The sequence below is a fragment of the Trichoderma atroviride genome, chromosome 3, assembly GCF_020647795.1.
Source record: "Trichoderma atroviride chromosome 3, complete sequence".
NCBI classification, from domain to species: domain Eukaryota; kingdom Fungi; phylum Ascomycota; class Sordariomycetes; order Hypocreales; family Hypocreaceae; genus Trichoderma; species Trichoderma atroviride.
This window is the reverse complement of record NC_089402.1, coordinates 522,009-545,233: the sequence shown is the minus strand read 5'-3', so window position 1 is coordinate 545,233 and position 23,225 is coordinate 522,009. Positions and strand designations below refer to the sequence as shown.

The 23,225-nt window shown below is 49.2% G+C and overlaps 7 protein-coding genes and 1 non-coding gene across 8 annotated transcripts; 3 read left to right on the top strand and 5 right to left on the bottom strand.

Moving 5' to 3' along the window:
• Nucleotides 1-2,632: 2,632 nt before the first annotated feature.
• Nucleotides 2,633-2,706, bottom strand: TrAtP1_005403. The gene has a single exon. It is a non-coding gene; the product is annotated as a tRNA-Asn (tRNA).
• A 217-nt stretch (nt 2,707-2,923) lies between these two features.
• On the bottom strand, nt 2,924-4,155 carry TrAtP1_005402 (uncharacterized protein; the record flags this gene model as incomplete). Its single annotated transcript, XM_014089346.2, has 4 exons — nt 2,924-3,263; nt 3,356-3,423; nt 3,540-3,730; nt 3,846-4,155. 4 exons carry the CDS (start codon nt 4,153-4,155, stop codon nt 2,924-2,926), a joined length of 909 nt encoding a protein of 302 aa, XP_013944821.1.
• A 2,113-nt stretch (nt 4,156-6,268) lies between these two features.
• Nucleotides 6,269-7,788, top strand: TrAtP1_005401 (uncharacterized protein). Its single transcript, XM_014089347.2, has one exon. It carries the CDS (start codon nt 6,568-6,570, stop codon nt 7,582-7,584), a length of 1,017 nt encoding a protein of 338 aa, XP_013944822.1. The 5' UTR covers nt 6,269-6,567; the 3' UTR covers nt 7,585-7,788.
• Nucleotides 7,789-8,495: 707 nt separating this feature from the next.
• Nucleotides 8,496-11,093, top strand: TrAtP1_005400 (uncharacterized protein). The gene is made up of 4 exons (XM_014089348.2): nt 8,496-9,338; nt 9,446-9,840; nt 9,894-10,400; nt 10,457-11,093. Exons 1-3 carry the CDS (start codon nt 9,143-9,145, stop codon nt 10,314-10,316), a joined length of 1,014 nt encoding a protein of 337 aa, XP_013944823.2. The 5' UTR covers nt 8,496-9,142; the 3' UTR covers nt 10,317-10,400; nt 10,457-11,093.
• A 4,983-nt stretch (nt 11,094-16,076) lies between these two features.
• Nucleotides 16,077-17,910, top strand: TrAtP1_005399 (uncharacterized protein). Its single transcript, XM_014089350.2, has 3 exons — nt 16,077-16,115; nt 16,179-16,414; nt 16,512-17,910. The coding sequence occupies exons 2-3, from the start codon at nt 16,213-16,215 to the stop codon at nt 17,768-17,770; spliced, it is 1,461 nt and encodes a 486-aa protein (XP_013944825.1). The 5' UTR covers nt 16,077-16,115; nt 16,179-16,212; the 3' UTR covers nt 17,771-17,910.
• Nucleotides 17,911-17,963: 53 nt separating this feature from the next.
• Nucleotides 17,964-19,650, bottom strand: TrAtP1_005398 (uncharacterized protein; the record flags this gene model as incomplete). The annotated part of the gene is made up of 2 exons (XM_014089351.2): nt 17,964-18,850; nt 18,927-19,650. The coding sequence occupies 2 exons, from the start codon at nt 19,648-19,650 to the stop codon at nt 17,964-17,966; spliced, it is 1,611 nt and encodes a 536-aa protein (XP_013944826.2).
• A 45-nt stretch (nt 19,651-19,695) lies between these two features.
• TrAtP1_005397 (uncharacterized protein) lies at nt 19,696-20,064 on the bottom strand (the record flags this gene model as incomplete). Its single annotated transcript, XM_014089352.1, has 1 exon — nt 19,696-20,064. One exon carries the CDS (start codon nt 20,062-20,064, stop codon nt 19,696-19,698), a length of 369 nt encoding a protein of 122 aa, XP_013944827.1.
• Nucleotides 20,065-20,786: 722 nt separating this feature from the next.
• Nucleotides 20,787-21,939, bottom strand: TrAtP1_005396 (uncharacterized protein; the record flags this gene model as incomplete). Its single annotated transcript, XM_014089353.2, has 3 exons — nt 20,787-21,211; nt 21,291-21,483; nt 21,544-21,939. 3 exons carry the CDS (start codon nt 21,937-21,939, stop codon nt 20,787-20,789), a joined length of 1,014 nt encoding a protein of 337 aa, XP_013944828.2.
• Between the last annotated feature and the right edge of the window lie 1,286 nt (nt 21,940-23,225).

Below are 23,225 nucleotides of genomic sequence, written 5' to 3'. Positions count from 1 at the left end.
GTGTTAGTATGGATCAAATATTAGATACGAGGCACCTGGGCTTGCATGCCTCTCCATGCCCAGTATCCAGAGCACTATCCTGTATACAGTATTGATATTCTTGATTTGTTTGTCCCCTGGTGGCAATGAATGATACAGCCACACCTGTACGATTTACTATTTTAGCGCTGTTGAAATGTTGGTATCTGTTTTATCTGCTGCTCACTCGGTGTCAAGTGAGACCTCGACCGTCTGAGAAACTGCGAGATTTCTATTAGTTCTAACATAACTTTAAGTAGTTCGGCAATACGACATAAAATGCCCCCCTTTTCAGCTCGACTCAGTTCAGGGTCACTATGTCGGACTCTGAAAGTATTTGAGTTGTCCCTTTTCTCAGGAAGACAGGTTTTGCTGCTTACTGAATGCCATCCCAATGTATGTGTAAAGATTTGCGAAAGTCTACCTGTATCTCCATATCGCTTATGTCGACGATCTTGCTCAAGATGTTTGACCTTCTCTAGCCATAATATCTATTAATTACGCTCTAGAACACCAGTTCCACCAGTTATTCATGTTTCCTTCGTGTAGGGCTGCCTAAACCCATGGACCGAGATTACCTCTGCTTGGCGGTATTGCTTCTTTTACTGGCCCATCGATGATTCGCAGAAACCACGATCATACAAGCTATGATCACGCACGCTAAAAGTCAGCTTGTTTCGTGTAATTTTCATGTTGTACTTCTACCATGTTGTTGTGAGCGGCTCTGTCATTCTTCTCCGGCCCCACCTGTCTTCTCCGGCCCCATTGACCGATCCTCTCCGGCGTCTTTAAGATTGTTTCGGTGACCATGATTGTCAGCATTCTCTGATAGCTCCACTCTGGAGCAACTTGATGCCTTTTGCTTTGCAGGGGCATAAGATGCATCGAGGCTAGGTCCTCGTGTGGCGGTATGGTCGAAATGAAACCATGTTATTTGGGGTGCATCCCCACACTACTACTACTTTATCTTTTCCCCTTACAGGAACTAACATGATACGCGTAGTTATCTTGAACAAGGTATGATTGCATGATAACGTGAGTGTGATTACTATTCTCGTCTTACATAGGGGGGTGGGTTTATGGCATGGCATTGGATCTTGCTGCCCACAAATTACCAACTTGAAAACGACAAGCATGCTGCATATGAGGGGGTACGTCTACGAGCTGGGTGCCAACTTCAGCTAGTCTATACATCAAGCTTCAGTCAGATCTTTAGTTAGCTGGTGCCTATCCATTGGAATAGAAGGATTGATGATGTCGATCATTGGTTGATAGGGAGTCAAAAGGTTCTTGACTCGCACTCCGTTGAAAGCTATACATTGTTTAGGCATCGTTCTGAATTCTTTGTATTCATTACAGAAGTACATGTACCAGAGTGAACCTGTGAAACGAGAAAGTTGCTACTATTGAAGATCCTGTCCATCGTCTACTTGATTTAAGTGTTTCTCTAAGTTTGATAACCAAATGCCCTATCCAAGCCGCGAGTACCAAGATGCGGAATTCCGCTTCCTCAAACAACTTGAACAACGAATGTACAGAGTCTTCTCGAGGCACTTCTCTTTTTGGAAACTGTTGAGTAGTTGCGAGAATCATAACTAAAGGGGGCTTACCAACAACTCAACTCTTGCCAAATCGAGCTTTGATACTTTGAGATACAAGTTTCGAAGCTAAACACTTTGATAAGGCTGTGGAGAGGCCAAGAAGTCGCTTATTGGGCATCTCAAAGACCTTACTCCATGCAGAACGAAACTCTTACCGCTTCTGTCACAGATTACCTCCCATGAAAAGTTCTAAAAAGCAACAACTCCATATGTAGGGCTGCAGTAAGGGGCCTGATTGCGGACAAAGGCGGTAAAAACAGGGGGGCCCACTGAGCTGGCGTCTACTTCTCCGTGCTCTATATGTGACACGAAGCAAAATGGAGCAATAGTCTTATGACTGCCGAATGATCGTGATGCTCATGCCTGACGTCGAACGCCCTCGACTGTTGGGCTGGACTCAGTCCGTTGCTGTTAGTACTATTTAATTATAGAAAGCGTCGTCGTGTTGCGTTAGCTTGAGTCCTAACCCTTGCTCCCCGTAGCAAACTGCTGTCAGCCCTTTTTTCAGCTTCAGCGTTTTCTCTTCGTCCAAGTGGGACTAGCCCTGTGACTAATGCATGACCAAGGATGTCACTTGGCTTCCATTCTCTCTTGGTATTCAGCTTGAAGACCGGCGTGGTTTGTGAATCCTGGAGCCCGGCAAACAAATTAATCTTAGAATTAAGGATGTTTACGACGTATCAGTGCCGACGCTTCAATAGCGTGGTTCGTTAATAGGGAGTGGACTCTTGTAAAAGTACAGCCAGGCTGCTGGTAGCTCTGCCTTGCCGTTGTAAGGATCAGGGATACACGTATATTGGCAAACTAGTGGTTGCCATAGCTTGCTGCAAAGTGTTAAGCGAATCCTTTCGTCAACTACCCAGGTCTTGTCGTGCTAGCTGGTGGCAACACCATGCATCTCGATGACTAGACAACTCAAAACAAGTCGCATGCAAACTTCAGCTCAACGTTTACATGAGCAAAAAGAAAAGACTATTGGACGTCACCCAAAAAGAAGAGTCTAGCTTTTGTGTCTCCTCCGGGAAGGCTCGAACTTCCAACCTCCTGATTAACAGTCAGACGCGCTAGCCAATTGCGCCACAGAGGATAAGCTGCGATGTTGGCTGAGGCGAACATGAAGCAGCTATGAAGCTGTGGACTTGACGATGGATTGCAGTTCGATCTCAAAGTCCCTTAGCTTGCCGTAGCCGCCGTAGAAAGTTAGATTCGAGGTAGTCGAATGTCACATATACATGCTCACCCCTACCTTGCATTCACACTTGGATGAGTAAGTCAATTTGAGCCTCGCTATGGTAGGATACAGTTCACGAAGCCATTCCCTTGGCCGGTATCCTCTTGAGATCGTTGAACCACACATATCGACTGAGAATCATGTACAAGTGGCGGTCCCACGAATACTGGCTGTCATGGCTTGCAAAGGCATTACGCGTCCTCTGATACCGGTGCCAGGTATTGGCTATTAGCGCCTCGGAGCTAAGCTCGGAGCTTGCTTTCTCAGTCGGATAGAAGACGGCTGCGATGATTCTCCACGAGAAAGACAGTGCCGTCAACGGCAAGTCGAACAAGAAAGTGTATTTCCTGAGAACTGCCGTGGTGACAAGCTTGTATGCTGGCGGCGCCTTTTCATCACCGGCCACGTACTCACTAGACGGGCGAGTCAGTTGAAGGAACTATCAATAGTGTGCGTGTTACATCGCTCCAGGCGAGTATGCAATGCAGGATACAAGGTGGCGTACCTCACGGCTGCGCTCACAGCGCGATGGTTGATGTGTCCAGACACACCGCCCTCGTCAAAGGTGATGATCTATACAGTGAAGTGTGTCAGCCTCATACACAGGAGATGCAAAAAAGCAGAACTAATGTAAAGCAAACAAGGAAAAAAAGAGGGGCAAAGCAAGAAGCAGAGTAGTGTGTACTTACGGCGTCAACCTCCCACTTGTCGACATATTCCTTGACCTTGGATTTGATGAGATCCGTATCCCACCACACCTTGGGGTTGTCCTGAAGGCTCGGATGGTCCAATGCCTCGCATCTCGATGGATTGATGCGTAGAGCACTGCACGAGCCTTTTAGCTCTTGCTTGCGCGTCTCGCCCAGGCCATAGTTGTTTCCTATTTGTGTACGCCAAGGGTGACGAATTGTAAGCCTCGGCGGATGCGGGGAAAATGGAGCCAAGAGAAGGACAAGAATCAAGGCAAGAAAAAAGCAAATAAAAATAAAACTAACCAGTTGACATAACTAGCAAGCCGCCATTGATGGCCCGGTTCCTGTCAAGGACGCCCAGGATGGCAGGCGAGAAGAACAGGCACTCGTCATCAGGATGGGCCGTGACTATCAAGACGTTCTTGGCCTGCAGCAGCTCCGGCGGCAGCAGCCGCGCATCCCTACCAACGACGTAGGCGAGCAGCCACTGTAAGAACAGAGGGATGACGAGGATAGCAACGGCGAGCCGAAGCAAGGTGCGACGCCGGCTGCGCGTCCCAACAAACCAATGGCACGTCTTGAAGATGGTAGAATCGCGGATTTTGCGAGCCATGGTCAGCTAGCCAGCTCGGTCCACGAGAGATAAAAATAACCCGGAAGTCAATCAGGCAAGGGAGGGGAAAGAGATACAATAAAAAGGGAATAAAGAAGAGCGACCCTCGAGTTAGGAAGCCGATGGCGAGAGCCCCCAATATTTCAGCCCCGTGTTTGTGCTTGGCGTCCCAGGAAATGGAATAAGCTTGATGAGTAAACTGTGCCCAACTAGGTAGCAACGTAGCGAAACGACGTGGCACTCGGTAGTAGGTAGGGACGAACCAGCTGCTCGTACCTGGTACACGCAAGCAAGCACAAGAACACGCACTACCGGCCAGCATCCGTTCTGGAACCAGATGGCTCGATGTCTCAAAAAGCTTGACTGGCGCTTTGACCAGAGCCCGCGGGCTGCGAGGCACAGAGCCACCAACAAGTAGTGGTGCAAGTTCAAGAAGCAGTTAAGGGGGGTGTGCCACGCCACCGGCCTTGTACCGAACAGCACGCGGTAGGGACGAGGTACGAGTTTGACAGACGCCAACGGCAGACGCCCTCTGGAGAGCTGCGTGCGAACCCCGTGGTCAAGGTAAGATTAGCACGACGGAACCAGCTGCGGATCCCTGCCAAGAGAGGGTGACATAACATGTGATGTGATGTGATGTACAAGTACGAGTACCGGGTACTTTTCCCCCGGCGGGCTTTGAAATTGGACCTGCGACGCGGTGATGCTATGCCGTGGCCCTGCTGAGGCTGTACAGATGAATCATCCGGTGTATCTATACGATTGCTTGCCTAGGTACCTAGGCACTCAACGCATCATGGCGCCTTAGCACTTTCTAGCTGCAATTGCTTTTCTCCGGCAGCTCTTCTACCGCCGAAAAGATGGTGTCCTGTGCCAAGGACGGCAACGACACTACTAGTAGCACTAATGTACCGATTACATGAGTTCAGCCGACAGCCGTGCATTGTGTGAAATATGCCGTGGCCCATTCCAAGCCCAAGCCCAAGCCAAGCCAGCGTTCCGACCAAAGAAGCCACAAACCTTGCCGATTTCCCGGTGTAGAGCCGCTCAATTAGGCAATGCAATGCTTGGCGTGGGACAAGAGAGCAACAGGCACCCTTATAAGCGCAGCTCTGGCCTGGGTCTAGGTCAGCTCGCCGAGTCGGTACGTGTAATGTTGCCGCATGCTATGTATGCTTTGCCTGCGGGATGGCCGCTGGCTAACATGCTTTTGCTTGGTTGTTTTGGGGCATGGCCGAGCCGCTCTAGGGCTTATTTAGCCAGCCCTATCATGGCGAACCAGTTGCCATTCAATGCGCGTGGCAGGCCATCTGGGCTTTAAAAGCAAATTAAGCTGCTGAGGCGGAATACTAAGCGACGGGGGTTAGCGTGCCTTAGATCATGTCACTCTGACGAGCCAATGCTAGGAGTCAGACGTGCAGGGCTATTTAAAAAGATACTTGTAGTACATGGTGCAAATACAAATGCCTGTACTCCGTAGCACTCGTGGTCTATTAGCGGCTCCTCTCTCTCCCCATCTCTCAGTTCTCTTTCTCGCATACAGGGTTCCTATCCAGTGGAATTCTCCCGCAGGTCCATGCCCTTTTCGAGAGCAACATGTTGATTAGTATTGAGGCTCTGCAGTATATACTAGATGTTGAATAGGGAGGAAAAAAATAGATTGGGTCGTAAGCACTGTTGAAGCAGCCAGTGCTAGAACCGGTATGATGTTTCAACAGGATTCTATTTCTAGCCTTCATCTGCGTCGACTACTGTATCTACCACTGCCACTGTAACAGACCAAACGCCCCCGCCCCCTCCAAGTGTCCGTAGAAAAGACGAAGGAAGGGCAGGGGGGGTGGCTTTGTGTCGCTACCCAAGGCCGGGTACGGTTAGCGATCCACGCCAGCTCTGTCGTAAGGATGGCTGCAGTGGTGGAGGCTCCTCCTTTTCGCCAGGTGCGCATTGGCATAGTCCACCTACGCGCTACTGGAGATCCAACGTACTCTTGACTGGGGGGAGGCTATGCTGTCAAGAGCAGTAGTCAGAAAGAAAGCGGAATTACGAGACACCCTGAGGCTGTTGAGAATAAAAATCTAGTCGAGATACCGCGCCGCAATCTCCAACTTTGAAACACACAGCCTCTCTCTCTTGACCACTCTATTTCTCTCTTTACACCCCCACAAACCTATTTTATCTCGCCACGAGCCATGTTCAACTAAACTTTAATACTCGAATAATAACCCTCTTATTCTTATTCATCCGTTTTGCCATTGTGGTTGAAAATCGAACAGAGTGTCACCGTCGTTGGTACCAAGAGTCCGAGAGAAAAACGATACTATACCGCTCCACACCCGTTTATCTATCCTTCTCACTCCCCTTTTTCCTTCTTCTTCTTCTTCTCTTCAGTGCTAGCCATCTAGCATCGACATCATGATTAAAGAACGCGCAACGATTTTTGGCGACACTGTCGAAAAAAGAGCCCGGACCTTCTTCTGGTTAACGATTGTGAGCTTCGCGTCGGCCGTCTTTCTCTTCCGCCATCTTCTCTACACATCATGGACGCTGGCCGCCCTTCCCGCCTACTGGCCCATCCATCGCGACACATTCATCCTCTCACAAGAGAGAGATAACTTCGACGTCACATTCTCCAATTACAGCATAAACCAAGTCTCAGCTGCCCCCTACGAAGATGTCGTGCCCCCCATCCTACATCACATCGCCCTCGGCAAACACAGCACGAACTGGAGGACGGAGTGGAAGGAGACGGTCCAGAGCTGCGTCGACATGCACCCAGGCTGGGAGGCAAACATCTGGACTGATGACAAGGCCTCCAAGTTTGTCGAGGAAAAGTTCCCCGACCTCAAGGAGATGTGGGATAGCTACACCTACCCCGTGGAGCGAATTGACGCCCTGCGCTACATGCTTCTGTATGAATACGGCGGCGTTGTCCTCGACATGGATCTCAAGTGCACACGAGCTCTGGGTCCCCTGCGACGATTCGACTTTGTGGCTCCCGAAGCTCATCCCGTCGGCTTCTCCGTTGGCTTCATGATGTCTAGCAAGCGCAACCAATTCATCGGCGACGTTGTCAGAAATCTCGCCACCTACAACAAACACTGGCTGGGCCTCCCTTACGCGACTGTCATGTTCAGCACGGGCTGCCACTATGCCTCGGTCATCCACGCCTTTGAGTCGGATCGCAGCGACCTGAAGATCCTCCCCGGACCGTTGCACAGCCTCAATGGGCGTGTCACAACGCCCATTTTTGAGCACCTCGGCAGCTCATCGTGGCATTCCTACGATGCCCGCTTCATCACATCGCTGGGCCGACGGTTGCACCAAATCGTCTTCTTCTGCGTCGGCGTCGTGCTGGCTCTTATTGTGCGGAGAAGACTGATCCTGCGGAGGGTGTGGTGGAACTTCAAGGGCGATCGCTCATTTGTATAAACACACTCTCGTCATTTTTTTCCTATGTATAACAACAACTAAACAGGAGCAAAACAGCGCACAAACACACCGCGAGGATCATGTAGGGCCTGTAAAAGAAAAGGGCCTCTCGCAATTTCTCATTCACTTTTTTTTGTACAAATTCTTCTAATGCCTTTTTTGAATAATACCCGTTAATAGAGCCTTGAATTTATTTTTCTCTCCATCTTTGGTCTACTAAGACGTTCTGTGTGTCTCGGCTGATCGGCATTAAGTGATTCAGATTGCTTACTCGTATTGACAGCTGATTGAGGGGAGAGTTATTAAACGGAATCTCCATCTGTTGAGGCGTGAAAATACGGGCAGCAACAAGGGAAAACGGCAGCCGGCGTACTTTTCGTACCCGGTACCACGAGGGTACTCCAGCCGCAGCAGTCATGGCTAAGCTTTTGGATCTACAGTGCCAAGCTTTTTCGAATCTGGAGCTAGCCGTGGCCAAGTCACGGCCAAGTCGAGGCTCTGCTGAACCACGCCATGGAGGTACCTTGGCCTAGTCGCGGCCTGGAGCTGGCCTATGCTGGCCTAGCAAACAGGGACGAAGTCTCTAGTCGCTGTTCCGCTACCGGGTCGGTACTAGGCGACGGTAGGCCTGTAAATTGCACCAACCAGAGTGGAAGGAGCTCTTACGGGTGACCCTCCTTCCCGCCGCAATCGAGACCCGGCCCCACACGAGGCACGCCTGAGGAATGTGGGAAGGGGCAGAGCAGCAGCACTTGCCTGGCAGAAGCTGCGCTGAAACAGGGAAGGAAGAAGGCAGAATACCTGCCTCGTGATGACCAGGTACTAGGCAAGTATCACCTTATCGTTGATTGCTTATCTCAGGAGTCGATTCTATTCTTTCTTCTATTTTTCCCTTTTTCACCGTCTGTCTCCACGCACATCGTCATCGTCTCTAGTAAGTGGCCTTTTTTTTCCTCATGCAGAAGCCCACCCCGGCTTCCATGTCTTGGCTGCGCCACGGTTGGCGCCCAACTATTGCCGCAAACAATGAATCTGACTGGACGGTGTTGCTCGCCTACGGATCACTGGTCGCAGGGGCTTAGCGAATTGAGAAAGGAAAAAAAAAAGAACCCCAGCTCGGAGAACGGCCGAGAACGCCGAGCTACCGCCCCCTAAGGATTTTGGCGTGCGAATTCTGCGACGTGTTGGATTTTGGCGTGTTTGGTTAATGGCCTGTGCTGTGCTGCGCCGTGCTGCGTTGGCCTTGCCTTGCTCTTGAAGAAAATATCAGGCCTGGAGGCTCCATCTGGACAAAGCAAACCGGTACAAACTCCCATTGTACATGGCAAAGAGAGCTAACCGTCGATTGTCCCGTAATTCGTGCTGTCAACAGGCAATCGGGAACCCCCCGAGAGAGGCGGCTAGACTTGATTGAGAGCGCCGCTGCAGGAAGCGGACAAAGTACTGTAGCATCGCCAGTTGCTCGGTGCGCGAGTCTCTTGATGCTCCATTGCGTGCGTGCGTGACTGCGTCTTTTACGAAAGGGCGCCCGCGGTCCCCGTCCAAAATCACATAAGCCATGCTACTCCCGCATGGTCTAATCCGCCGCCGGCTACGGTTCCTCCTGTTATCTGCCCTGGCCGGCGTGATAACGGTTTGGGTCCTCACCGACGGCCAGCAGCAGGAGCAAAGTCCGCCGTTTGATGCCGAGCTGGTACAACTCAACTACCCTCTGGTATGGAATCACATCCAGTCGTTTGACGGCTTGGGAGGAGGTAAGCAGCTTTGGCTTTGTGGCGTTCGGATCTGGCAGCATTACATAACCCGAATAGAATTCAAAGCCCTTTTTGATGAGAGTTTGATGCTGACATCAACGCCGCAGCGTGGTTCATTCCTCCGAGCTGGGTCGCAGACGACCATGAGCCGCCGCGAGACATTGTCGAAGCTGCTGTGCTTGCGTCCAAGGCAGCCCTTTCCGTGCGCGAGCGGCAGCTTTCCTTTTCCAACATTCCCCTGCTGATGCATCAGACCGGAGCCTCGTCCAAGGTCGACACATGGAAACCTGAAATCATTCCGTGGGTCCAGCAATGGCTTGGATATGCCGTGGCTCCAAACAATACCGCTCCCATGGCCTATTTCTTCTGGGATGACGAAGGGATCGACTTGTTCATGGAGAGATATGAAAAGGATTTCATCCAAGACTTTTACAACATCTTCACTCCCGTCGAAAGGGCAGACATCTTTCGTGTCCTAGTGTGTCAACACTTTGGTGGCGTTGTATGTCTTCTCACAACTCTTCTCCTTACCTCTGCCTTGTCTAACCCTAGTAGTATGCCGACATAGATACAGAGCCCTTACGACACCCTGCCAATTGGCTCGGCCCGTCAGATCTCTCGAGATGGACCGATGATATCACTGGCAAGAGCTATGGGCTCAAGAACCCGGAGGCTGAGGCAAATGGCACGCAGCCAGTTAACCTTATCTGGGGGCTTGAGGCTGACACAGATCCAAATTCAAATGCCTATTGGCGAATGGGATACACCTATCCCGTCCAATTAACCCAGTGGGCACTGGCAGCTGCCCCTGACCACCCGGCCCTGAAGCAATTCATGGAGAATCTTCGCGACGAAGTGCGCCTGGAAAAGGAAGCAACCACGTATGATTCAAATAGAGTTGACCCCCCTGACCCGAACTGGGCCTGCTGCTGTTACTCTTGCCACACTCATGTGGCTGGAGAACACAATTGGCTTTAGATGGAGCGCCTTGACAGGTCTGAAGGACGGAGGGAAATCAAAGTTGGTGGAGGATGCTTTGATTCTGCCCATAACAGGCTTCAGGTAAGCCATGTGCCTTGTATCTTCCACATGGATCAATGACTAATAGTTTTTCACAGTCCTGGTCGGGGAAAGTATGGAAATATGGGCTCTAAACCTATTACGCACTCTGATGCTCGACTTGTCCATCGTGCCTTGGGCTCATGGAGAAAATTCGATCTGATAGTCGAATACGGCAAGTTTTGCAGGACCGCATTTGGCTTCTGCAAAGACTGGTCCAAAGTCCCGACAACGCATTCTCGAATTACCTTGTGATTTCTTTTCAGCGACATATTGATCTCTTACGTGCTTTTTAATATTGATTTAATTACGACTCTCGGCTGTTTATTTTATAGACGTAACTGGGTATGGAAACAGCTTTTGAAACGCGGGCTTTAGCACACAATTAATGGGTCACATAATCACGGTACATATTGGCGCCTCTATAAAACGATTCTACTTGACGGAATGATTTTTATATATTCTGAAACATATGCTTTTTATACTGTTTATAAATTGTGTGTATCAAAGAAGAATAGATGCTGGAAATATTCTGGTTTTGGCATATATAACGAGCCTTTAGTATGGCAAGGCGTGTGCTCTAGAACTCTCATGATGGACATTACATTCTAAATTTCTAGTTTCAGAAAAGGTGTCTTGTTTTCGTCTACAAACAACCTTGCAGTTACTTGTATTCTATACGCCCTTCGTAGCTAGTCTTGTACTTTTCCTGGATGAACATTCGATTAGAAAAAGTCCCTGGTTGATCACTGCGTCATGGATCGGGGGTAAACTTCTTCTATATTAGTATGTACTTAAGTAATACATTTGCTTTATCCAATGATTCTGTGCCGTGTTATCCCTCTTGGCGAGGTACGATTCGGATAGTGGAAGAAGCGGAGTAAGTTTGCAGGCTGATCATCCACATAAGGGGGGAACACGATGCTTGCCAGTACTTCATGCATGGCCTGCGCCAGGATTGCGGGCACACACCCCCGTTGCATTGGTAGCTCGTGGCAAAGCATTAAAATTATAAAGCTAATTTCAACCTAAAGCTACTGTATATTCTCGAGCGAGGCGCAGTCTATAATGCAGTGGAGGACAGTGCTCTAGTAAACAACATGAAAGCTCCCTCAAAAAATGAGAAAGATTTGACTTGAACAACTTATAAGAAAATTAACACTAACCATTTTTCTCATGATCTGTATATCTTATATCTGCTGTATGGAATCTGTTGAGTAACTCAAATATTTAACAGAGTAAAATGAAACAGCCCCTAGTACTTATCAAGATGGATTCCGCCACAATGCTAGCATCGAAATCGGAAACACCCCGAAGCAGCCAGTGGAAGCCTACAGAGTGGCTATGCCTCGGAGCGTTAAATGTATAGGGGTGCAGTGAAGTGATCTACGGGTGTCTTATATATGCACTTTGATATGCTGTGCTTCTGGAGGGGGGGCGAGAAGCTCTCAAGCAAGAAAGACAGCGGATGCGTAACTATTTGTCCAATACTCCTGTGTAGCTACAACCAACAAACGTGGAAAAGTATCGACGAGCCAGTGGACTTTGGCGAGTCATAGCAGATAGCAGTGAGGAGGGAGCGGCGTTTATGATATACCCCGAGCGGCTGGTGAAAGGCTAGGGGCGAAAATCAGTATTAAAACTACATCATAGATCGAAGAAATTGGTAAAAAAGACAGGCAGGGGTCTTTATAGTTCTATGCAAACTTTTATTCTGCTAGTACTTGTGAGCTACTACATGATGTATGAACTGTGGGTTATATACCGCGAGATGTCAAGTGAAATATGGGTAGTTGTCAATTACTGCGAGGTAGTGTAAGTGTTATCTTTTAAGACATCTGGCAGTAGCCTTTTATCCTGGACAGTATCTTCAACGGCAGTATAGGCTTGTTTCATTTTATCCCTTATTCACTAATCAACTCTCTTCTAGAAATGTCCGCTGGAAAGGTAAATTCTCAATACCTATGCTGATGTAACTAGAAGTAGTTTTCAATATGGTGGCTCCGCCACGAGCAAAGGTTTAAATCACGCTTCCAGAGCAAGAAGTACCGATCATGTCACAATTTTTGGAGCAGCAAGCGGCCGAAGCAAGATTTTCTATTGTCGTGTATCTTACTGACGATCTCACGCTTGGTGAAAATTCTGTGATTTACACAGGGTTTTCGGGCTTGGCACGGCCCCGCCTCGTATCCGGGTACCGGGCCCGGATTCGTACGCCTTCTATGGCAACCTTTGGGATTACTATACTGTGGATAATTTTATATTAATAGGCCGGGGGAATTTGATTTGGAACGAACCGCGTGTGCTCGATCTGCAGAAACTTCACTTCATCAAGTGGGTGAGATGCATTGTGTGGGGATTTTCAGTTACCTGAGCTCTCAGCTGGTGACGACGCGTCCACAGCATCACAGCTGGCCACAGTCGGCGAATGCTTCGTCATGAGCATTGGAAAACACAAGTAGCCTCATTGTCACAGGTACTCTCGTTGTAGGGGTCGGAGAGTTTTCTTGGCATGCAGATAGCTTACGCGACAATGACAAAAAGGCGACCTGCCCATATAGGTATATGTGAACATATGCATACTACTAGTCAACACTTTTCCCCGAAAAAGTAATATCTATCTGATCTGCGACTGAGAGATTAGTAACAAATTATCTGTTAAATCACCAGGGAGTTCATTATAGATGGGATGTAAACTAGGATTCACTACGAACGTTCAGCTTTGCTACGCTCAACGTAGACAGGCAGCGTAACGCGTACCTCTTACTTATTTATGGGATGATTACTGCTGATATGAATTTATAATATGGGGAGAACCGAGATAGGAACATGATATATATTAAAGATCATTCCCTTTGTGTAAGTACGTGTAAAGTGTAAAGCAACAGTCACTAGGCTTGACATCATTAGAGTCTTTCGTCCACTATGTCCATGAAAATGTGCAAGAAAGAGGGAGTAAGCTGCAAAAGAGTTTACATCATAACTCAAAATAAATTAATTCGCTGGGGAAGCAAATTGTGGTCTGATCCGGCTATTCTTCCACTGCCAGCGTAGGCTGTGTAGCTGGGGGCAATGATTCAATATACACCTTTGGTGTCTTGCGCATGAAGGTTTCCGGCTTGGTGAAACTTCACTTTCCATCTCGGTATCATGCGTATCATAACTTACACTAGATTGGCTTCGATTGTTGTAGTTGAGTGCCCGTCTTTCGGTAGTTGATACAGTGCCTATAGCCTCATTCCAACGTCGAGGCCAGATCAAGACAAATAATGCTTTTCACAACGATATCAACGCATGATTCAACCGTGAATCAGGCAATTGTTCAAATATAAATTGGATTTGTCATTAACTGTACAATACTTTGATAGAGTTTCGAATGATGTATGATACAAATGGCAGAGAAAATAATTCCAAAACGATGCCTTAGTTACCCCTGAAGCAGCTGAGCTACCTGTCTTTCTGCTTTGCATTATTCTGGGCCTCTGTTAATAAGTCTAACCAGTGGGAACTTTTGGAGTCTGTATCTGTATTCTTTTACTGCCTTACAGCGAGTAGCTTTGCGAGAATACACCCAGTATGAGGAGATGACAATGTCTAATACGTTGTGCTATTTACACTCCCGCTCGGCTGCAGGTAAAATCGCGATGTAGAGAATTTGGACGGAGTCACGCCGTTTTAATTTCCGAGTGACCAAGCAGAACACCACTAGTCCAATTTCTTGCTCTGATGACGGGGGCATGGTTAAACCTAACGCGTAACGGGAAATTCAGCACCCCCTGAGAGATGGCCTGTTCTCTGATATATCACCGACACTCTCAGAGACAAACGCAACGTACATTCATATTCGTCCATAGAGCGTATTCGCTCATGGGGTGTATTTATCAATGGAGCGTATTGGCCAATGGACCTTGTTCATTACGTTAGGCGCCGGGTGGAGTTTCTTAACCACTTTCGTGAGCCGGTCTTCACCTATGAAGGGCATCCCACCACGACATCTGTGGATATGCGGCATATTGATGATATCCACGAAGTGCTTGGCACTTGGCGGCGACGGAGTATGTACCCGATACTCCCCGGAACAGGCGATAAGGCTGGCTTTGGCCACATACTAAGACGTCGAGGTTTGTCTTTTCCTTTGATGGGGCCGCCTGCATCATCCGGAATAGCGCAGAATATATGCTGATCGATGTAGTATTGAGGAACCTAACTAGATTGAATATCACAAAAGCGAAGGATAGAGCCAATGAAATAGAGAGAAGCAAGAAGTCTTGAACTGGTCGACGCATCAACTTCAAAAGGAAAGTAGGGCCTCCTTCTTGAAAGCGAGTCTTCCAATTATACCTTTCCAGCTCGCCGTCCAGCTCTGCGTTTCTTATGTATAGTCTGCGAGTGATATGAGCTGGGCTGACAAGCTCGAAGAGATTGCGAGTACAGCCGACCCACCCGATGAAGATGTTCTTGGTCTCTTGCTATTCTTGCTGATATTTTGTGCGATACTACCACTTTTTGCCTTAACATCGTTGGCATAAAACAATCAAAACAAGGTGATGTGCTGAATGTTGTACAAAGAAGCTGGTTTAAAGTTACAGATGGGCATGTTAAATGATGTATCTCGAATGTGAGTCACTCACTATCTCTGCGTGAATCTTGATGCCAGACGCCGGAAGACGGCCCCGCAATTCCGGAGCATCAGGACGGACTGTGCCCGGCTTGCCGAAGTTTGGTGTTGGTGTTGCCATCCACATCGAGGCCGCTTCTTGAGAAAAGACGGTAATAAACGCCGTAAGATAGTAGCCTGCCAACAGATTCTTATTTGACGGCAGATTCTTGATTAATCGCGATAGCGCGGCCTAGGTGCATCAAAACGTCCTACACGACACACTGCAGCGGTACTGGGTGAGAATAAGCCGTTACAAAGGAACCAGGTGCCTGTAGGTAGATAAATAGGGTCCCTTACAACTATCAAGTCAAAAATCTATCATGGCGCACATTTTAACCCTACCCAAGGACTGTACCGTTTTTTAAAAAAAACTTTTGGTCTATATACAGTTGTTGTCAACTAACAAAGGGATTGTGTATCCGGTATCCGTCGATGAGCAAACTGTATCCGTTTCTGCTTAGTAAGCAAACTAAATTTAAAATAACTATTTACAACAGCCTTGATTTAGCTAATATTAATATAAAAATATTAAAACTTCAAGTTTTAATTATAATACTATTTTACTAAGTAAATATAATAGTTAAGTATTAAGTTATTAATATTTTAAAAATAAAATAAACTTTTTATAACTTATTTTACTTAATTTTTATATTAAGCTTTTATAAACTTAACTTTTTATAATAAATCTTATAACTTTACTTAATAATTAATATACTATATTAAGTTATTTTACTTTTTTATAGTTTATAATAGTATAATTACTATTTCTTTTTAAGTATCCTGCTTACTAAGCAAAAACGGATACAGTTTGCTCATCAACGGATACCGGATACACAATCCCCTAACAAATGGAGGACAACGAAAAGTGGAACCAACAAGACCTGCGCCACATAGCTAGGCTTGGAGAAAAGAGCACCAGCCACACAGCGGGGTTAGTGTGGCTTTGCCGATAACAATCGATAAGATTTTTTGCAGATGGAAATTTTAGAGGGGCTCAAAAAAATATTGAACTGACTGAGGTCTCAGCTTTGCTATTCCATACGGCGCCCCAGCTTAGAGTGAGTATCTTGCGCATTGTTTCAGCTGCCATCTATAGTCATCTTTCTAACAAGCTTTATTAGGAAGTTTAGAGACTCTCTGAATCATACATTCAGCATGTCGAAGCGCACAGCAGACCACCAGGACGATGCGCCGCTCAAGGGCGGCGAGCGCCCCGAGCAGATGGACATCGATATGGACAAGGACATGGGCGAGTTCGAAGATGAGTTTGAAGACGAATTTGAGAGCGAAGACGAAATCATCGAGGCCGGTGTGGATGGACGGCCAGACGCCGAGAGAGAGGCCGAAGAGAAAGAGCGTGAGTACCCATCTCTGCGATCCAGCAGCATCGGCACTTTGCGCGCCATCGCAAAGTTTCAATTGGGAGCCGTTGTTAACAAACATGATTGAAACAGACGCCATGGAAGTTGACCAGGGAACCTTTATTGTCGGACGAAGCAAGCTCGAGCCTGGCCAGACCCTGGCGCCGGATTTGACCACCTACGAAATGCTGCACCGCCTCAACACGCCCTGGCCGTGCCTGTCCTTTGACATTGTCAAGGATTCCCTCGGCGACAACCGCAAAGCCTACCCCCACACCATGTACACCGTCACGGGAACGCAAGCCGAGTCGGCAAAGGCCCACGAGAACGAGCTGCTGGTCGTCAAGTTCAGCGGCCTCAGCAAGATGGAGCGCGGCGACGAGGATTCTGATTCCGACGACGACGACGAAGATTCAGACCCCATCCTGGAGAGCAAGTCGATCCCTCTCAACTCTTGCACCAACCGCATCCGCACGCACCAGATCCCCAACCAGGATCCTTCTCTGCCTCCCACGACGCTCACGGCAACCATGACTGAGTCCGCGAGCGTCTTCATCCACGACGTTACTCCTCACCTCACCTCGTTCGATACGCCCGGCACTGTCATTACGGCCCAGCAGAATAAGCCTATTTCTACCATTAGAGCACACAAGTCTGAGGGTTATGCCGTGGACTGGTCACCGCTCGTCCCCGGTGGAAAGCTCCTGACTGGCGACAACGACGGCCTCATCTACATGACGACGCGCACTGATGGCGGCGGCTGGGTCACCGACAACAGACCATTCCAGGGCCACGCCAGCAGCGTAGAGGAAATCCAGTGGTCTCCCTCCGAGCAGTCCGTCTTCGCATCTGCCTCCAGCGACGGCACCGTTCGCATCTGGGACGTTCGATCCAAGTCGAGGAAACCCGCCATCACGGTCCAAGTCTCCAACTACGACGTCAACGTCATGTCCTGGTCCAGGCACACCACCAACCTGCTCGCCTCCGGAGCCGACGACGGAACCTGGGCTGTCTGGGATCTTAGACAATGGAAGGGCAATGACAGCAAGCCCCAGCCAGTGGCCAGCTTCAACTACCACAAGGAGCAAATTTGCAGTATCGAGTGGCATCCCACGGACGATTCTATTATTGCGCTGGCTGCGGCTGATAACACCGTTACGCTGTGGGATCTGGCTGTCGAGCTGGACGACGAGGAGAGCAAGGACACTGCTGGCGTCAAGGACGTGCCGCCTCAGCTGCTGTTTGTTCACTACCTCAAGGATGTCAGGGAGGTGCACTGGCACCCGCAGATTCCGGGCAGCTTGATTGCTACCGGTGAGGAATTCAGCGTGTTCCGGACTATCAGTGTTTAAAGGGGAAAACCTGGGTGTGATGGGAAAATAAAATGTCTTTTTTTGCCTTTTTTGTATATACCTGTTATGATTATGGGCATGCTTCGCTGGTATAGATAGCAGGAGTATGTAATAGATTCATGAATTACTAAAGCAATTGAATTAAGAAGAAGAATTACTCGTTATGCTCATATTACTCATCGTAGGTTCTAGCCTATTTCATATCCTTTTCCATATTCGTTTGCGGTGACTCCGAGCCTCTTCCGGGCTCACCCACTGCCACTCCCACTGTCGTAATAGCATCGTCTTCTCCACCGCTTCTAACCGGAGGACCTGTAAAGTTCTTGCGCGCATACGCAAAGTACCAAATAAAGGCAATGGCTCCAAATCCGGCAAACACCACCGAAGCGTAGTTCATCGTCGTGGGGTCTACCGGCAGCGACACAGGCATGCAGAAGATGACGACGGAGAAGACGATCCAGATGATGCAGATGACGTTGATAATAGGGCCCATGACTTTGCCAAGAGGGTAAGGTGAGTGTCGTACGGCCTTGCGCCGCTGGACAAGATTGACCAGGACGGGGACACCATATGAGGTGGAGAGACAGATTGTGGCGACGCCAGTGAAGGAGTTGAAGGCAGCCGACGAGCCGAAATAGATGCATCCGAGGATACAGTCGACTGCCGTAGAGAGGACAAGAGCCCAGATGGGCACGTCAAAAGACTTATTCACCTTGCGCCAAAGCTTATATCCGGGAATGGCACCGTCTCGAGCAAAAGCATATGTGCAACGCGAGGCAGCCGTGAGGGCGCCAATGCCAGCGAACATTAATATTCCAAGGATGAGAAACAAGAGACCAAAGCCACCAGCTGCGGATCCGGTGACAGTCTTGAAGAGTAGACCAATTGGCTGGGAATTTGCAACGCTGAGCAGGGTTTGGACATCGGGAAGCACGAAGAGGAGGGGGATGAGGTAGATGACGCCAGTAAAGCCGGCGGCAACGACGGAGAGGACAATGGCTTTGGGGACTTCGCGCTCGGGGTTTTGCACTTCTTCGCACATGGCGGCAACCATTCCGTAGCCGGTGAGAGTATAAGCAGCTTTTGTTTCGTTAGAAGAAGAAGAAAGAGGAGAATACAGCCTAGACTCTAAAGGGGGATGATGTTGCAAACATACCTTGGAGGAGTCCGACAAAAAAGGACCAGCCCGTCGGCCATCCGCTGGCTGAGGCATCATAGTGAGCAAAGACATATTCACCCGAGTGTCGGTGGTCGGCCATGGTAAGCAGGGTGACCATGATGATGATGACGCTGGCAGCGGTCCAGTATATGCAGACCTTGTTGATGAGGTCCAAGTATCGCGACCCAAACGCATTGACTAAAGCGCATACCAGCATCACGGCCCAAAAACACAAGACAGTCTGCCACGTATTTGCCACAAAGTCTTCGTTGAAGATGCTGATGGCGCTCAAGATAAGCTGCGCGCCGGAAAAGTTGATACTCAGCGTCACCGTCCAGTTGCCGACAAGAGTGAGCCATCCGTCCACAAAGCTGACCAGAGGCGCCCACTCGCGGGAGCTCAGCATGGCAGACCAGTAGTAGACGCCGCCTGCAGTGGGAAAGACGGCGCAGATTTCGGCGAGCGAGGCGGCAATGCAGACGGAGATGAGGGAGACGAGGATCCAGCCCCAGAGAATGGTGACGGACTGGCCGTTGGTGAGGGTGATGTACAGCGTGGTGCTGAGGCCAAAGGGAACGGCCATGATGGCGAAGGAGAGGCCCAGGATGGACATCATGGAGAGATGGCGAGGCAGCTCGGACTTGTAGCCCAGCGACGCGAGCGCCTGGTCGGCGGTCTGGGCGCCGCTGCCAACAGAGGAGCGGCGGCGACGAGTATCCATGGCTGTATGAAGCGAAGTGAGGCTCTCGGTCGACGGTCCGTGATGTCAATTGGCCGTTATCGGTGGTGCGTAGCTGAGCGTCTGAAGTCGTCCCGTGTCACCATCCAAGCAGCGGCCCGACGGAGGAGTTGCAGGAGCAGCAGCGTGAGGCAGGCTGTGAGAGGTGAGGGAGAGGCGAAGGTTGAAGAGACAAAGTCGGACGAGAGAGAGATAAGAAGCTGCCGTTTCGTTTCGAGGACCTGGCACCAGGAATCGCATGCAAGCAATGGTTCGTCCGATGACGACGGCCTCGGCTCTGCCCCTGCTTGAGGCGCCCTCCTGGCTGTCGCGTGCTGCTAGCTGGTGCTTAGCCTGAGGCCTAGTCGACGCCTCATCTGGAACGAGTAACAGCGGCGCCGATTCTGGGCCAGGCATTCGCTGCTGACGATAAGCTTGTTTGGCCTGCCTCCGTGGCCGCAGGGGCTTACTTGTAGTTAAAAACGGCCAAGATAACGTGGTGTCTCACATTCTCAGGCCCTCTGGCTTTGCTTTGTCTTATATACTGCCACCTCTCATCGGTCACTGTTTTCCATCCGGGCTTTTGGCGACAGGCGATGGTCCGATGCATGGAGGCGAGATAAGAATGGCGCTGGACAGGCTGAAATCGGACCGCATGAGTCAAGGATCAGTCGCTGGCCAGGGATTGGGGCCTTGCAGCTTCCGCCTTGAGCCAATTATCTCCAGCGCTCGTAGGGGGTCTTTTGCGGGGAGACGACCGAGTCAGTTTGTACAGACAAGAGATAAGCATCCTGGGGATTCGAGGCGCAACGGCGCTGATTCGATTGCAGATTCTTGTCGAACGAGTCCCACATGGCGCGCGATAACGGCGTCGAGCTTCCCCAGATCTCGAGGAGCGCTAGTAGTTGCTGTTATGTAAATGGTGTCGATGCGATGAGGAGTTGAATGCGGAGTAGAACTGCTTCTAAATCACGGGTTGATGCCTTTTCTGTTCTATTCAGACGATATTGTTGCAATAGGTTATGGATTCATTAAGTTGTAACTGTAGGTACATGTAACTAACAAATTGCTGCTTACATCACCCCATTTCATTCTGCCAACCGTCTCCGCTCCGCCTTCTGCTCTCTGCCTCTCTATTTTCACGCCTTCAACGTGGGCTGCGGAACATTTCCTTTCTCACCATTGACGACTTTGCGGGTGGGAACCGCCTCTTCCTTCTTCACCATCGGCGCCACATACTCTCTCGACATCTTCAGGATCTCGCCCATTCCTGCCAACGCCAATGTATCCGCTGCCGCCATAATGAATGACATGCGCTCTGCAGCCTTCTTGAACGATTCTTCGCCGCCAAAGGGAGGGTTGGGGAAGGCAAAGCCGCCATAGGGCTTGTCGTGCTTGTCTAAAACATCAAAGAACTTCTGTCGGGCCTCTAACCATTCGGGCTCTGTACCGCCCATGCCCATGTTGCTTGGCATGTTCATCTCAACACGACAGTCGAGGGTTCCGAGCCATACCATGTCGATATCAGGCACCTCGGTGAGGATGGCGTCGAGGTTGTTGATGCCTAGCGACAAAATATTGATTAGCAAACAGACGCCTAGGGTGAATGTGTCGAGGGTTTCGAGTGACGAGGAGATATTTACCTGCTAGCGACTCAATCTGGATCATGATGGCTGCTTGGTGGTTGAGAGCTTCAAAGATATCTCTGCCTTCCTCGAATGGCCGATCTGTAACACCGGGAAACAATCGGAATGGAGGCGCAGAGCGGCTACCGTTTTGCTTTGATCCGAACTTGGCTGCCGATACGACGTGTTTGGCCTGCTCAACGCTCTCAACCTGAAATGTCACATGTAAGCTATTTGAGCGTTCGGGAATGAATGCCACCTGGCGACGAACCTGAGGAATAACGAGACTGGCACCCGCATCTAGCGCATATCCAATAGCTGCATGGTCATGTCCTGGCACTCTGACAAACGGAATTGTCTTTCCGTGGCTCATGAAAATGGCCTCGTGGACTATGGTCGTCATTGTCTCGACGTTCATGCTGCTGTGTTCCCAATCGACCCAAACGACGTCAAAGTTTAGAGGTGCTACCCAGCGCGTGATTTTCTGAGAGCCAAGACCGCAGTAGTAGCCCAACAACGGGGGAATCTTCTTCTTGTGAGCATCGCGAATGGCTTGGCGAGCGTGGTGAGGTTGGAAGAGGGAGGTCGCGGCATAAGCAGCCATGCCTGCCGATGGTTCCGGGTTGAACTGGTTACGGTAGTATTCTGAGCGTGAAACTCCTGCCATGGTTGCTGATTTAATCAAGTATTCTTAAGAAAATGGCTATAATACTGGTAGTGGTATTATTGATTTGTGAAGGAAGGGAGCTTTAGCAATTCCCTAGGAGACTCATCATCCTTTTTATAGTTGTGGTTTCTACGGCACTCCACCTTTATCCCAACATTATCTCAGTGTTATATCCATCAACTCCGAGGTCTTTACGCCAATTGAGGCTGACTGCTTATGAGCTACCATCTCAAGGAGGGTCGGCTTAAGCCCGCCCATGTCTCACTGCCCCGATGATAGATCTAGGCCCCTTGGGCGGAACTAGCGGAGGTATCGAATCACTTTGGCGTACACGAGAGACGAACTGTCATACCAGTTGTCGTAAAAATAGATGTACTTGTAACTTTATGCGGACCCTGTACTCTACTGCCAGGGCGGTACGCCACGGCGTCCGATGGTGGCTTCATTCCACCCCTGGGTTTTGTTTAGTTTCTGACATGTGCTGCTCGACGTAGATGGCACCCAAGAGCTCTATCCTAAGCACGATGCTTCAAAAGATTTTCACAGTTACGAAAACGAATGCCTCCCAGCCTATGTATACTTGTATGAGTATTGCGAAACCTGTGCTTGAATGCGTTTGATCAGGAGTACTTGACTCCCTTATTCTGTTGTCAGGACTAGCCTCGATGTAAAATACGTTGTAAAGGGCATACTTGGAATCTTGAAAGAACTGTTTCCTCAAGTAGACTGGTAAAATCCCTAAACTAGGGGAATTCGGGCCATGTTCCACAGTGGTTGCTTATGTTTGTACAAATGCTCAATCTAGAACGTGGCTTATGGCGGCCAACTCTAAGCAACAGTATACTTAGCCGACATGATGGAAGCTGCCGTGGCGTTTCTCACGTTGGATCACTTGGTCCTCGGAGTTGGTCTATTGTCTCTTTGTAGGTATGCAATATGCGACACTGAGGCTCAGCCACTAAGCCTGCATCTTAACTACCAATATCAGTTACATTCGCCAAGGATAATTTACCTTCAATCCTATAAAAAATACTACCTAGTTCTAGAGCAGTACAATTGACCTTGATAACATTCCAGTAACAGTCAGCTATCACTATGTATACACTGCAGCTAGCACCACCATGAACTAGTGCTCTATGCAGTGGCCACCGCCTCTCAGCCCTACAGCGCAGGAATATGGCGGATTCCATTTTAAACTCGTGCTAGTGTGAGAGTCTCTGCTTTGTCATACACTAATACAAGTCTCCGGTCGGGGCTAGAAAGGTATACCGTGTATACTTTAGCAT

Excerpts from the sequence above, each read along its gene's own strand:
- TrAtP1_005401 (XM_014089347.2), top strand. The coding sequence starts at position 6,568 with ATGATTAAAGAACGCGCAACGATTTTTGGCGACACTGTCGAAAAAAGA.
- TrAtP1_005399 (XM_014089350.2), top strand. The coding sequence starts at position 16,213 with ATGTCGAAGCGCACAGCAGACCACCAGGACGATGCGCCGCTCAAGGGC. Across the intron at positions 16,415-16,511 it reads AGAGGCCGAAGAGAAAGAGC|ACGCCATGGAAGTTGACCAG; the intron begins GTGAGTACCCAT and ends TGATTGAAACAG.
- TrAtP1_005400 (XM_014089348.2), top strand. The coding sequence starts at position 9,143 with ATGCTACTCCCGCATGGTCTAATCCGCCGCCGGCTACGGTTCCTCCTG. Across the intron at positions 9,339-9,445 it reads GTTTGACGGCTTGGGAGGAG|CGTGGTTCATTCCTCCGAGC; the intron begins GTAAGCAGCTTT and ends TCAACGCCGCAG. Across the intron at positions 9,841-9,893 it reads GTCAACACTTTGGTGGCGTT|TATGCCGACATAGATACAGA; the intron begins GTATGTCTTCTC and ends TAACCCTAGTAG.